We start from the raw sequence: 15,334 nt of genomic DNA on the forward strand, positions 1-15,334 counted from the left end.
CTCTTGGTCTTGAGGGGAGTTGTAATTTATCGGGGGGGGTCTGGGGGGGGCGTAGCCCCCCCCAGCGCCCCACTCTTAAGGAATACAGAACGGCGACGCTAGCAACTTTGTTACTTAGGTTGGAATAAATTGAGACCCCCCCTAAATGAAAAAAAAATCACTGAGTATAGCACTGTCGCTCCATTGAGCTTGACATGACAAATTTTAGCTAGGTCAGACTCAAGACTCGAGGCAAAACAACCCAGTTGTGGAAGGCCAGTTGTGAAAGGTTTTGACATCTGCCAGCCCACACCATCGCCCTTGAAGCATAGTAAGCTTGTAAATTCAGCTGGTAATTAACTATATGGGTATAAGATACAAGAAGCTTGCCAGCACCTGCAGGCCTATAAATTACCGGTATTCTGAGCATAATTTTAGTAACTAAAATTATGCTCAGACAGGCTCCTCTTTGAAACATAATAACGAGTGGAGCAGTATACAATAAAGATTATCCAATATTGTTATTATATAATAATAATAATAAATAATATTATATAATAATATTATTATAATATAATAATAATATAATAATATATTATATAATAATAAATAATATATTGTTATTGTATACTGTTCCAGCCAGCTGCTGATCGCGTACGGGAAAAGCAGCTTGGAACCTGTCTTGAAACATATCGTAGAACTCACAGCTCCGCCATGTTATCGCAAGGTTTTACAGAAAGTGCTAAAAGGCAAGGCTGGAATGCGCAGGGATCTGACTGAAAAACGGTGCATCGGCGAGACATTTTAAGTTACTGTGGGACCTCTGAGGCGAAAAGGCTCTGTACCTGGAGACAGCTTTAGTGGGGATATCCAGAAGGAAAGCAGGTCGAAAGAAGGCTGAAAACTGATGCGCCTGTGGATTGCGGCTCATTATGAGAACGCCGCCAGGGGAACATAAGGTGACGTGGCGATCCTAGTGGGCTTTACCTGAGATAGCCAGACGACGGAAAGCTAGGCGACGCTCGGAGCACGGTCGAACAAGAGGGCCCACATCTACCTGCCAGCTCAGCCACCCGCTATCCAAACCCAACTTACATTCGGAATGTCAACGCCCTAGTAAGCCCCGTATGCCCCAGTAATCCTCACCCAGAGGCTAAAAAATCAGGGCGATGAAAGATTGAAATCGGAAGGCTGATCAAACGCATTCGCCCGCGGTTTCATCACAACGAACTGTGCGTCAGGTCCCAAGCTGAAAGTCACGTACTGGCCTTGCAGCAGTGCCCTCCAAAAGCGACACGTGCGTACGGTGCCATGGGCTCCGTACGCGGACGGCCATTGACACAGTTATGATTACATTGATATGTACATACACGACTAGTAGGCAGCAGGTTTTGATTTAGAAAAAATAGGCTCCACATGACAACAACTAGCCTGAGCTGATCAGCGGCGGCGGGATCACGCGGACCAATGGTCGCCAACAGTCACATTCTATCATTACCAGTCACGTACAGCGCGCTTGGAATCTCACTGCTACCGACGGACTACATAAATATTTAACAAACTGCTGTACATTGCGGGATTAGAGACTCCACACCCCAACGAAACAAAATGCCGTACAGATGTACAGCAGACCCGTACAGATGCACAGCAAAAGTGAAGCCATGGAAACTTTATTTGGGATCGCGTCTATGTACATGTATACTCATCAATCGCCGAAGCACGGTGCATGATTACCGTAAAGTTATAGGGGCCCCCGCAGACAGGGTAGGGCATCACCCACTTCCTATTTATCAGTATCTTATCAACCATATCATGAAACCATATTTGCAAGTTCACAGCCACACATCCATCACGTGCAGGCAGCACGCCGCAGTAGCAGGCTTGCGGCGGCAGTAGTGTTCCATGCACACCTAATACCATCACTATACATGCACACCGCATCCTATGTCTCCCTCCCTGCCCGCGCCATCCATCTACTCATCCATTACCAGTACCCCAGCACCCGCACGTAGTCGACTAGTAGCTGGGAAGGAAACACTGTGGATGCATCCGGAGCTCTGGGCCAGTCGCCGCCCACAGCCAGGTTCAAAATGATGTAGAAGGGCGCGTCGAAGGGGGAGTTGGGCCCCGTGGGTGTCGTGGTCTGACTCGAAGTCCACCAGCCCTCGTCCGACAAAAAATAGCTGCGCGGACATCACCACCGGCAGGGCTTTTGAATTGACAGCAAATAACGATGGAAAGACAAATAGACATATAGCGCGTGTAATATATACACCTACGGAAACACGCCAGGAGGCGGCATTTATCAACACCGAGGCAACGGATACCTTCACGAGTAAGGCCCAACAGACCTGTGTGTGGTGTAGTACAACACGTCGTCAATAAACCACCACATCTGGTTGTAGCTCCACTCGAACGCGTACGTGTGCCTGGGGGCCCAGCCGGGGTGTTATCACACATCAGGCGTGAAGCACAGCGGACATGCATGCGCATGCCCCGCGAAGAACAAAGGCAGCAAGCAATGCTTGCGTCACCGAACGCTTCATGATCGTGTATTGCGACAGGCCCACGCACATGAAGCCATAACAGCAGCAGTAACCCACCATTCCAGCCCCAGATTGAACGAGGTGGGTCGGTAATGCCCCTGGTTGTTGAATGTTTGCCCTGCATGCGTACAAGTACACGGGGACACACACCCTTAATAGGTCAAATCCGTGTAGACATGCACATGGGTGCATATGGCATATCCGAAAGGCAATAATAGCACAGACGCCGTGCCTGTGTGTGGTGGCGGGGAACGTGATGAGCGGCCCTCCCAAAACCTGTACGACCACTTGTACAACCACCGGCTGTGCTAGCAACTCCCATTCACCCGAGCCTTTGCCAGTCTTACCATCCGACCTGAAGCCGCCGTAGTGGACAGTCCCAAACGCGTAAGTCATGTTGTTAATGGCCTGCACAGCGCGGTGGAGAGAGAAAAAACGGACAGCGAGGTTGGAAGAGGAAGCTTCACAACGGTATGTAGTGCGTTTACTTCACAGCTGTCTGCACGCTGCACGCTGCACGTCTGCAGCACAGCACGTCTGCAGACGGGAAATTTGGTGGACGGCCCAATCGCGGTCCTCACCCGCGCCCCCCCCCGCCACGGCAAACCGGCAGACATCGCAGCATGCCATTCACACCTCAAGGATGTAGATCTCTCCGGAATACGGCCAAGATCCGTACGGGCCGCACGCGTCACAGACTTGGCTGTTGGGTGCCAGCCAGAATGCGGGCCACATGCCCTGACCTGTACAACATATCACGAGCCAAAAACGGGAATAAGTTTTTATTATTATTATAGTCATATCGGTACCACTTAAAATGTTTCAGTAAGGTGCTTCAGGGCAAGCCAGCATCATTCGCAACAACAAATACAACAAAAATTGTTTTCAATTTTCAACTAAAAAAAAGTAATTTCTTGCAACAACTTTGGAGCAGAACCCATTACAGGGTGTCTTGTAAACCCTGGAAAGTAGTCAGCAGCCCGCTCATTGCTGCCCGCGTACACAGAATGTTTCCATCATCCTCCACCCACACGCACCCTTTGGGAGCTTCATGCGGGCCTCGTAGCGGATCTTGGGAACAACGGTGCCGTTCACGGAGACGCCCGGGTAGAAGGCGCGCTTGAGCCGAGTGTCAATGCGGGCCGAAGTGTAGTTCATGCCGCCGTAAGCCTCGGCCCGTGCCTCGATGACCAGACTGCCGTTCTCCAGCCGCACATTTTCGGGGCGAGAAGTGTAGTACTCGAGCTCGTTGTTGTATGCTGCAGTCGTGATGAAAAGGGGACGAATCGGCGGCCAAACAGCGACATATTTTACCGTGTTTTCCTAGGATGCATGTTAAAGCCAAAGGGTGGCGGAGCTTGAAGCGGTTGGCACGAGCGAGCGCAATTACAGTTGGTCGGCTAACGAGATTCCTAACGCTCACCTGTACCAGTAAAGTAATTCCAAGAAGAGGTGTCCAAGGTCGCCGCGTCAAACTCGTCAGACCATAGCAAAGTCGGCGACGTACACACTGCGACCAGCAGAGCAAGTAGTCGGGATAAACTATGCTCATGCCGGGTCTTCCTTTCGTCTGTTAGCAATCCGTTTTTGAGACAAACCTTCTGGCGAATATGGTGCTGCCGGGCTTGGGGGCGGCGCCGAAGGGGAAGGCGAGGGAGCCGGAGAGGGTGCTGGCGACGGAGAGGGCGGAGGCGACGAGGACGGGGGCGGAGAGGGTGATGCAGTGGGCTTGGGCGCCCTGGCAGCGCTGACAGTCCAATCGGTATTGCTCAATGACAACAACATTATTAACCAACAAAGCCTGAGAGACGCCATTATGGCGGATATTTTGCAGAGTAAATGAATATATGTAGATATTGTAACAACCTAATGGAGAAAGCCGCTTTTTATAATGCTGGTATTCATTCGTAGTACAGTAAGGCGACCTTCGATAGGGCTTCTAAACAGGGCTTAAAGCCGTTGCGTTATCGCGAAAACCGCTACTTAAATGTACTTCCGGGTTTCAGCCGAAATTGCCCCAAATGATACCCATGTCAGTTAATCCATTTGCCTCTGGTCGACAGAAACACATTACTTTAACTAAGCGGAACATTTGTACGCAATAGAGCGCGAATACCACGAAGTTTCATGCTACACCAAGCACCGTACTATATGTGACAGTTAGCAGGGCTTGTTAGGCCCAGGGCCTAGGCCCTAGCGCCGGCTTCTTGTACCGTGCATGACACGTCGGCATGTGAACCATGTTTACGGTCCTCTCATAACTATAATGCCGAAAGAGGGGATAAGGTAGGCTTCCGTTGGTCAGAGGCCCAGTGGTTAACTTGGTTCGGCTGGTATGCAGAACTGGCACAGGCCAGGGTTAAGATAGTTTTAGGAGTACACGGAAGGAAGGTTTTCCGAGCTCTACCGTAATCTATATTAACCGGATCTGCACAGCCTCGCGGATACCTTTCCGGATATCAGCAAAGGCTCCTCACCTCCTTAATCCCCAACAGTAAAAGGCATTGCGAACATTCGCATCTTGGAATCCTGTAGAGGCAACAGCAAAAGCAACATACATACATACATACAGGCAGGTGGCTGGCAGAGGTTAAGGCTTGACTTCTGCTCCCTGAATGCCGGGTTCAAATTCGCCTGTCGACTCCTCAGATTTTGAGGAATGTTGAATTGGGAGGTGGTCCCCCATCTTGTGGACAGTGTAGGACGTAATTATATCAACTTGCGAGCTGACCAGGAACTAAGTCGTGGCGCCGTTGATCCACTAGATTTGGTTGGATGCTGGTGGTGAGGTGCTGAACCGAGCGAGTACATTCTGAAGTCGGATGGGGTGAATGGATTAGGGTGCCCCAGTAGCAGGGGAGAGCAGGACATTGCCTCGGGAAAGGGGGCCCCTGGTGAAGCTATACCATCCTGTAACATCATCATACATACAACATCATACTGGTAACGCGCGACCATTCCCGGGGTCGATACCCGTTAGGGTCAAAAATCCTCCCGATGGTGGAAGGTATTGCGCTCCTAATTGATGGACGGTGGTAACCTGGAATAAAGTTAACCTGCGAGCCGATCAGGAATGGAGTTGGGCCGCTGTCAACCCGGCAGATTCCGTTGGATGCTGGTGGTGGGTGTGGAACCTGAGCGATCCACTGAGAAGTTGACTAGGGTGACTGTATGAGGGTGCCCCGAAATATCGGGGAAGGCAGGGTTTCGCAGGGTAGCTGCCACGGGCGAAGATATACCCCCCAGTTTCACACATCATACATACATGCTGATCAGGATGGAGTTGGGCCGACGTCGATCCGGCAGATTCCGTTGGATGCTGGTGGCGGGTGTGGAACCTAAGCAATCCACTGAAAAGTTGACTAGGGTGGCTAGATGAGGGTGCCCCGAAATACCGGGGAAGGCAGGGTTTCGCCGGGTAGCGGCCACGGGCGAAGATATGCCCCCCTGTCCCACACATCATACATGCGCTCCAAAACCAAAACCGTCCAAAACCCCTTGCCATGGAACAATTACACAAACACACACGCTCTTCCGTCGCCCTCCAATGCAGCAGCCGGCTCTTAACCAGCACGCGTAATTTGTCCATGTAAACCCCCCTAGCTGTACGTGCTGTGCTGCGCTCTGCATCATTCTAGCCAGGCAGCGCCGCAGTAGTCCTAACCCCGGGAGCCGTCAAGCATGGTCGCGGCTGGTCGGTCCTGGTCTTCCGGAAAACAAAGCAAAATCAGGTCTTTGTTTGCCCGTCGTTTGCCCGTAACTCCAATCACGCTCTCCATCCAGCTGCGCGCACACATAAGAAGCATCGGCCCGAAATATTGTAACCGTTATATAAACACACCGTGCATGTACTTTCCGCACACCGAATCCTATCCGTCAATCATGGGAGATTAAACATCACCCGCTCCTGCGACGCAATGCCGCTTCCAGCACCGCGCGCGCTGCTCACCGGGCTATGTTGGCTGCTTCGAGGGCGCGCTGGAGCCCCTTATCGCGCGCACATCACACCCGAGCCGCGTCCTAGATGCGACCTATCTCTCAGGACACCTTTAAGCTTGAGTCCTGCACGAGGCGTTAACAATCCTTTTATGGAAAAATGCTTGCCAGCTGCCATCTGAAGACGCGCGCAGAAAGACGCCATTAGCTCGCGGCCTTCAAAACACCGACCCTCATCCAACGTCAACATCACCTCGCATCTGGCCGGTTTCCAAACCCTTCGGCCTGACCTCCTCTCAAGACAAAATAGGACACAGAACAGGAACGGAGCAACCCTCGTTGCGAACCCCCGAGCTCACAAAAGACACCAGACCTCAGGAATATGAGCAATATTGCCAGGCAGCTGTCCATAAGGCAGGGCCCATTATAAGGAACGGCAGCCCGCTCCACTCGCTCATCGGGATCCTCTCTTCTCTTTCTCGCTCTTCCCCACCCGGGAAATGAGGAAGGCAAATGCGACCCATCCACCCGCCGTCGTTCCAGTGCTCTACTTGCAACCTCATGGCAACGACCACGCAGGAACCGGCACCGCGACAGCATCACCGCAAGCAGTGCGGACTGGACGGCGTGTACATGTACAAGTAGTTCACCGGCCATGACCAAGCATTAGCCACACTGCCGGACGCCGAGTACCTTTTCGGGTGCGGCACCCATATGTCCATATGTCCAGTTTTTATAATCCTCCAAATCTGTGTCAATCGTAGCTCTCTCTCTCTCTCCCCGCCGAGCATCTCATCATCGTCCCAACCATGCACCATGGGTTGCTGATCACTAGCTCCCTCCGGACAGCATAAGTCGGCGCCGCCCTTGCCAACATCGCTTCAGCACACCTCCCCTGATTCATCATGCTCAGTTCGCTGCCGCTCTCTCCTCACACACCCCCACCCACCCAGCGCTCCCGCCACAGCGCAACCCGCTCTCTCTCCGCCGCTGCTGCCCTGGCCCCCTCATGCTGCCTTGGACTTGCCCGCCCCCCTCGCCGTCTTGCCGTGCGCCCCTGGGAAAACCAGGCAGTGCAGCAACGCCGCCAGCCCAGCCGCCTGGTAGATCAGTCCGGGGCCGTAGAACATGGCGACCAAGGAGCGGCCGAAGGCAACGGCGTTGGACTTGACAGGGAACTCCCAGGGGGGCGGAATGGAGGACTTCATCAGCAGCGGGAAGCGGTCCTCACACACAGACTTGGGCACACACAGCCCGCGAAGACCTTCGATGCCTGCCCAGTCGGGGAAAGGGTGGGAAAAGTTGTAAAGTGAAGGCATTGTGTTCGGGAGTTAGGGGATAGGAAAAGGGAAAGCCGCCATCATGCTTTGGAGGGAGCTTCCCCCTTATGGACACGACGCCCGGAGGGGACAGGGGAAAGGGTTTGGGGGAACCGTATCGAGGTAATACGATGTAAAGAGGTAAAGGAGGAGTCAAGTGCCGACGACCAAAGCGCCACCTTGCGGTGTCCGAAGCAAGGGTGCCGAGGGCGCGGAACAGATGGGGGAGCCGCAATGCCATTAGGGTTGAGGAGTCTTGCGTGATGTTTGACGACAGTCGGTGCCAACCCCCAATCGTTCAGCCCCACAGGGAACGGAATCCCCAGACAGGCAGGGAGTTTCCAATCCAGTGCAAGACCGAATGCACGATAATCGGGTTCACTGACGCCACCGGACTCCATCTACAACAACAACAACAACAACAACTCCAACGTGTTCATCCAATGGTTCCAACCCCAGAGGGGACCACACGCAACCCCAAACACGTGCACCAAGTATCCACAACGCCCGCCACCACCATGACCACCATGATTACCGTCGCTTTCCCCCTCGCCCTCCCCTCCCCTTCCCCACCCGCGAAGCGGTCAAAGCCGCTGTGCTTGACTCCGCCAAAGGGCAGCGACTGGCACATGTAGGTGGTGCCGAAGTCGTTGATGGCGGACATGCCCGCCTCCAGCCGGGAGGCAATGGCGCGAGCACGGCGCTGGCTGCCCGCGAACACGGACGAGCCCAGGCCAAAGGGGCAGTCGTTAGCCAGCGCCACCACCTCGTCATCGGTGCTCCAACGCACCACACTCATCACCTTTTGGTGGACATTGTGCGCGGTAGGAGAGGGGGAGGAGAGGAAGAGATTGGCGTCCCCGGGGGAAAGGGAGTTCAGGGAAGGCGGGGACGGGATGAGGAGAACTTGACCAGATGGGAGGCAAGAGGGATTGAGGAGCTGCTGATCTGGCAGCCAGAGCGAGAGCCGGCCATAGTAGCCGCAGGAGGGAGCGGTGGAAGCGGCAACGACATACTGTTCCCAACATTTCCTCTTCTCTCCTCAAATCAATGACAAGTCTACAGTGCGATGCAGGGTGGGCCAGGGAGGGCGCAGGAAGAGAGGAGATGCCGCGGCAACCTGGTAAGAACCATGGTACTGAGCTACGCGGGAAAACGTCCCAACCCACGACCTAATCCGAGTCTGGGCCTGGCACGCCGGCCCTCCTAATGCCGCCTTCCTCCTCCTCCTCCTCTCTTTCCCATTCCCCTTCCCCCCACTCCTTCCCCCCACTCCTCCTTGGATGCACACCTACAGCAACACACACAAACACACGCATACCTTGACCTCCTCCTTCCACCCCTCCACCGCATTCCGCCTCTTTCTCCACACCCCCTCTATTTTCCCCTCTTTTCGTGGGGTGCCCCCCCCGATCCCCCACCCCAGGACGCACCGGGCCAAACACCTCCTCCTCCCAGATCTTCATCCCGGGTCGCACATCCGCCAACAGGGTGGGCGGGTAGAACTGCCCTCCCGCCTCAGAAGCGGACCGCAGCTTGCCACCCGCCAGCAGCAGGGCCCCCCGGGCCACTGCGTCCTCTACCAGGCCGTGCACCTTCTCAGCAAGACCTGCGGGCGCAAGATGACGGTGATGATGGTGGCGGTGATGAGTAGGGGGATGGGAGGGGATCTAAACAGCAGAACAGTGAGACGAGACTGGGTAAGGCCACTGGAGTGCCTCACACCTGGCTGATGTGATGTGCCGACGCAACCCTCAAGGCTCACATCTACCCCGCGGGAAGGAGATCCGGGGGGCCCGCGGGGGCCCCCCCCGCATTAGTTAATGGCGCGTGGGGGGGGGGTGATGGTGATGGTGGTAGTCGTGGTGGTGGTGAGCATGGACGTGCATCGGGACCAAGAGATAACCCTAAAACCCAAAGAAGGACAACACCTAACAGGACCTAAGTAAGGCCCAATGCGTCGTGGTAAACAAAACACAACACACGCGGGGGAGTGCGTCCCCAAACCCATCCGCCTTTCGCGTGACACATCCAGGCCCAGACGTGTCCCTGTGCCCTAGAGCTGAGCCCTCTCCACACCCCTCCCCTCCCTCCGCTGTGTGCCACCACCACCGCCACCGTGTTCCCACCCGGCATGCACATGGCTCCGCAGTCCACTGGCTGGGGGCCCAGCGGGTTGCCCTGACGCAGGTTGCGAATGAGGGGGGTCACCTGGAGGTGGGAGGGAGGGGGAGGAGTGGGAGGGAGAGGGGATGATGGTTACGGCAGTTGGGACACGGTTACGGCAGTTGGCTGCGGGACAGCCGTGGACAGCACTGGTAAGCGGAGGCCCCAAGGGCAGCGGACTGCAACCCAAGGGGAAGTAGTGGGGACTTCCGGCTGGGAAAGGCGTGCGGCCGTATATGTGATATGTCGGGGAGGGTGGCATAGAACACAGGCGATTGAGAAGAAGACGGTAACGGGTTCGAGGCGGAGCGTGCTCTTGTGCGCCGTACCCTTTCCAGGAACTTGTCGTACACTTTGTCGTGCACGAAGAAGCGCTCGCCTCCCGCGCAGTTCTGTCCGCAGTTCAGGTAGGCGGCCTTGAGGCTGATCTGCACCACCTGCGCGGAAGAAGCAGTGGAAAGGGCAGAGAGGATGCGTACGGCTGTTGTGTGTTCCGGAAGGGGGGAAAAGACGAACCACGAACGAGTGAAGCTGCTGCCAAGGGAAGATTGTACAAGAGGGGGGGGAGCGATAAGAGGCAAAATGTAAAGTTCCACTCCCTAAGTCCGAATGAACATCCGCAGGCGGGTGGAGGTAAGGAAACACCAGCGGGATGTCCCCTCCCCTCCCCGATGCGACCCCCAGCCTCTAGCATGGGCACAAACCCCACCCCACCTAACAACAGCCACCCCCCACCCCTGACCCCACATCCACCCCAACCGCCCACCTGGTCGAGGTCGGCGTCCTCAGTGACAATGAACGCGTCCTTACCCCCGAGCTCCAGAACCACGGGGGTCAGTGTGTCAGCAGCCGCACGCATGACCAGCTTGCCAACCTGGGCCGGAACGGGAGCGGTGGGCGGGGGAAGGTAGGGGAAAGACGAGCCACGAACGAGTGAGAATAGCTGCTGCCAAGGAAGGCGAAAGGAGAAGGGGGACGGTGACCAAGCAGGAAAGCAGCTGCACACACTCAGCTGTCACTAAGTTGTGCCCTCAGTAGCTCCCACCCCCAGGTCAAGTCAACCAACCGAATATCTCCCCAGCGCAGGAAACCAGGGAAAGGGAGGAGGGGAGAGGGAGACTGTTTAGGTGACATCTCCTCCCGTGTTTAGGACACCAGCCACATGCAAAGAGACGCCCAAGAGCCCCCAATCACACACACGACCACACATACACGACCACACACACACACGCTCTGGGAGGGCCGGATGATGACTCCGAATTCATCCTCCCTCCTTCAGCCTCCCGTACACCAGTAATCCCTGTTTCCAGCTGTCATGTGTCACGATTGAAATTAGGTACAGGATCGCAAACGCATGCACATATACACACACACTCACCCCCGGGTCCCCCGCCCCCCCCCCCGAACACACACACACACAACCCCAGTATACCTGCGTGGAGCCCACGAAGATGACCTTGTCCACCCCGCCGGTAACCAGCGCATTTCCCGCCTCCCCGTACCCCGTGACGATCTGAACCAGGTCGGAGGGGGCGCCGGCGGCGGCCAGTGCGGAGGATATCATGCGCCCGTAGTAGCCGGTGGACCAGGACGCGTGCTCCGAAACCTGGAGCCAAAGAGTGGGGGGGGGGGGTGGCCCGCCGTGTTCGGGATTGAAGGTAAGGAAAGGAGGGGGAAAGGGAGGGAGGGAGAGAAGGGGGGCCTTTCCCGATACACACCCACACCACTGACCTTCTAGCCCGCCTTACAACCCCCCCTCCCTCGGCCCCACCTTGATGACCAGCGCATTGCCGGCAAACAGAGCCGCAGTGAGCGGGTTGAGGACGTTGTGGAAGGGGTAGTTCCAGGGCACGATGGCTCCAACCTGCGGGGAGGCGGTGGTTGTGGTGGTTGCGGTGGTGGTGGGTGAATCATATGCAAGGAAACAAGGAATGAACGGTCCGCCGGCATCCGTCCATCAAAGTTTGAAATCGCTGCTGGAGTCCTAAACATAGCATGGTGGGAGGATGCGGGCAGCGAAAAGATGGGTAGGGGGCGAGACGTTGGAGAAGGGTAGGTGGTAGCTTCTGGAAATTTCGCTTCGCAAACCCCGATGATGGAGATGGCGGGTAGGATGAAAGCGGACAGTGCCGGGTTGGCTGGTTGTTAGGTAGCTAGGTAGGTATAGCTGGAGAGGAGGCCTTCCTGTAGATCTGACAACTCAGCGGGGGACAATGCGGAGGCTTGGTCCTCCCCCCCCAGCCAGGTCCCTTCAGATAAGGGATTGATCCCCAGGCTAGCGGACGGACAGTAATTATAAAACTGCCACTTCCTCATCCACCCCACCTAACATACACCGCAACCCAGCCCACCCCACTTTGCCCCGCACCCACCCCCCTGCCACTCACCACTCCTAGGGGGATGTACTCCACGCGGGCGGCCTTGTAGAAGCTCTGGTACGGGCGGAGGAGACGGAGGGGTGCCGGTGCAGGTGCAGTAAGAGGATCGCGTTGCAAGTCAATGGTAGCCTAAGAAAGGGATGTGCATTTAGATATCTGAGCACCTGAGCAGCGATGAGGGATGTGCATGTGTATATATACGTGTAGGTGGGGTGAAAGGGCGGAGGAGGGTGAATGGGTGGATGGGTGGATAAGTTCTCTCGGCAACCCGAACCCCAGGACGTGGCCCAGGGAACGTGGTGAACGGGGAAATGGGCACCCATGTTCATGTTGATGTCAATCATCGCCTCATGTCCTTGGGGGGGTCCTCTTCTTCTAGCCCCTCTCGGCGGCGGCACTGCAAGTAGCCACAGCCATGGCGTCCCCGGGAAACACGTCTTCTGGCAACCCAGCTGAGACACATACATACATACATACATACATACATACATACATACATACATACATACATACATACATACATACATACAGGCCCCGACCCCCCGCCTGCAGGCCCTTCCTCCCCCACCACCACGCACCATGATTCCCGACGACCGGCTCTCCGGCCTCAGGTACCTCTCCCCCTCCTTGCACAGCCAGTGGATCTTCTCGCAGGTGACAACCACCTCACCCACGATAGCGTCAAGAAGCGGCTTGCCGGAGTCGCGGGCAGATACCCTGAGCGGGATGGGGAGGGGAACACACATGCGAGGAAGAGATGGGGGCGGAGCAAGGAGGACCAGGGGGTGCAGCGGTCAGTCAGGGGGTCCCTCTTCCCGCCTCTGTCCACCCAAACACCCCCTACTCACCGCTTCCCGCTCCCCGTCCCATCCAAGTCACCTCCCTCCACCCCATACATACACATGCACACGCACAGACACGGCCCACACCTGCAAATGGTCTCGGTATTCTCCACGATGAATTTGAGCAGGATGCGCAGAAGCTTGCGGCGCTGAGAGAAGCTCGAGCGCCGCCACACCTGCACCGTCGCCGCAACCACCGCAGGCCACCCCGTCCATGTATACGTGATGGGATGGCACCACATGGCCGAAACGACAACCGACATCACCACCCTGCACCACCTATTCGACTTCATCGGAAGGTTGTCCATCGGAATCTGGGCCACACCACACCACCACGGGGTGTCGCCGCCATCATCGCTTCCCCACCAACAGGAAAAGCGAAAAAAGAGGGCAATGCCCCGACGAGGGAGGGCAGGCACTCCGTGATCTAAACCGCCTGTAGGAAGTGTGCTCTCGGCCGCGCCGTCGTTCATTATTCAGTCAAACAGGGTTAGGTAAGACCAGTTATCAGCAAGCGTCGTCGGTAAGTCGCCAGTTCGATCCTGTACTTGTATACTTGTAAAATCCGCCGAGCAACGGAGGCGGTGCTGTATAATGCGATATACGTCCCCTTGGGTGAGGTCTTGTTGTGTTAGTGGGTTCGTTCTTTCCCTGCTGCTAGCTAGGGACTGTCAATCCGGCCAGCCTCAACAAGAGAAAGCTGAAGAATAAACCGACTACGACACGCGGTCATCTCTTAGCCCAGATGTTAAAGACTCCAGAGGTGTAAATGCGCCCCGGGTCGCGGCTGCCTTGAGCACCAACACCAACTCGTAACCCCCTACCCCACCTTGGAAGCCTCCCGGGCGCGAGCGATGCGAGCCTTGACCTGTTGCGTATGGGGGGGCCGCCCGCGGAGAAAGGGGAGGCGAGGAGAGGAAGGCGTGTGAGGATTTTCCCATGCCCCGGTGTTAGCCAGTGGGAGTTGTGCGCCAGGGACGGGATCTAGGGAATTCCCTCGGAGGTCTTTGAGCGCTGTGTACATCGCGGCTGAGCATGCTTTTGCAATGTGGGAGAGGCAAAAGTTGCATGCGAACCACGTGCAAGGACCCGGTGGGAGGGCCCAGGGAGGGAAGTTGCCCAACGCAACAACGGGATGTGGCAATGTGAGAAGCGAGTGTGGGGCCCCTGCTTGTAGCCGTTACGGTCGGGCTGTCATAGAAAGCGGGACTTTCAACTTCCGGCAATCAACGACTTAAGCTCCGCGCATCCAGCATCAGAGGGATTCAGTTATGGCTACTCACCTCAGCAGCGGACATAGCGGGTAGGTGGCCGAGGAGCTGCATTGTGCTAGGATCATAGCATGGCACCACGTCCTTGTCGACCGGCTGCCCAGGAGTGTACTTTGCTGCTTCGATGATATCATTTGACTCGGCTGCGGTGTACGGAGAACCTCACAGATGGTATGGCGCAGCAGTCTGTACCCCACCCCGCGTGCTCACCATCGCTCAGCTCCACTTTGATAGACGGGATGCCCAACGTGCTGATCACATCTTTAATCAAATACACGAGTCCAAGCGCCACTACAGCTGCCACTGCCAACTGCAGCAACTGAGTATCGGTAAAGCCAGTCAGCGCGATTCCTTTGTTTACCAGAGCGCGAAGCGCTTCCGCGGCCCCTTGCACGGCCTCCATCTTGAAAACCAAAAATCTATAAATACACAATTGAATATAACTTTTGGAAGGTAGAACCAAGAGCCGACATCGCGCCATGCCGTACTTGTGCCATAATTTTACAAAATTGGCAAAGCAGGCAACATCCCCATGCATTGGAGAACAGTGTACCGATTTCATACGTTCGGAAGAAGCCCTTTATCATAGGGCAACATTTGCTGGCGTCTAGAGTTTCCGATTAACGAGACATCAGCTCCATCATGAACTTTCCGCTAGACTCCGTGCAAGATCTCCCAGAAGATGCAAAAATGGCGCTGGGTGCGGCGTTGGAGCAGATGCAAGTGCGCGATAGGTGCGTCGCGTGAAGGCGGCCCAAACAAAACCCGACCCCAAAGCAGCTGCGCCTTCTATGCTTACGGGATCACGGAATGGTCTCATACTGACATGCACGCAGCCTCAAAATGTATAACCGGCTAGTCGAGCGATGCTTCAAGGAGTGCGTGGAGGACATGCGC

At 55.8% G+C, this 15,334-nt stretch overlaps 2 protein-coding genes across 2 annotated transcripts; both read right to left on the reverse strand.

The window, feature by feature from the left end:
- Positions 1-1,963: 1,963 nt before the first annotated feature.
- On the reverse strand, positions 1,964-4,310 carry VOLCADRAFT_100067 (uncharacterized protein; the record flags this gene model as incomplete). The annotated part of the gene is made up of 8 exons (XM_002958726.1): positions 1,964-2,162; positions 2,331-2,408; positions 2,583-2,643; positions 2,873-2,933; positions 3,162-3,268; positions 3,563-3,784; positions 3,949-4,035; positions 4,124-4,310. 8 exons carry the CDS (start codon positions 4,308-4,310, stop codon positions 1,964-1,966), a joined length of 1,002 nt encoding a protein of 333 aa, XP_002958772.1.
- Positions 4,311-7,161: 2,851 nt separating this feature from the next.
- On the reverse strand, positions 7,162-14,539 carry VOLCADRAFT_84639 (uncharacterized protein). Its single transcript, XM_002958727.1, has 13 exons — positions 14,450-14,539; positions 13,996-14,034; positions 13,254-13,342; positions 12,903-13,041; positions 12,334-12,378; positions 11,718-11,810; positions 11,379-11,552; positions 10,713-10,820; positions 10,276-10,383; positions 9,910-9,991; positions 9,214-9,389; positions 8,354-8,582; positions 7,162-7,734 (listed from the first exon to the last, which is right to left on the reverse strand). The coding sequence occupies exons 1-13, from the start codon at positions 14,489-14,491 to the stop codon at positions 7,469-7,471; spliced, it is 1,590 nt and encodes a 529-aa protein (XP_002958773.1). The 5' UTR covers positions 14,492-14,539; the 3' UTR covers positions 7,162-7,468.
- Between the last annotated feature and the right edge of the window lie 795 nt (positions 14,540-15,334).

This window comes from Volvox carteri (assembly GCF_000143455.1).
Source record: "Volvox carteri f. nagariensis unplaced genomic scaffold VOLCAscaffold_104, whole genome shotgun sequence".
Classification (NCBI taxonomy): domain Eukaryota; kingdom Viridiplantae; phylum Chlorophyta; class Chlorophyceae; order Chlamydomonadales; family Volvocaceae; genus Volvox; species Volvox carteri.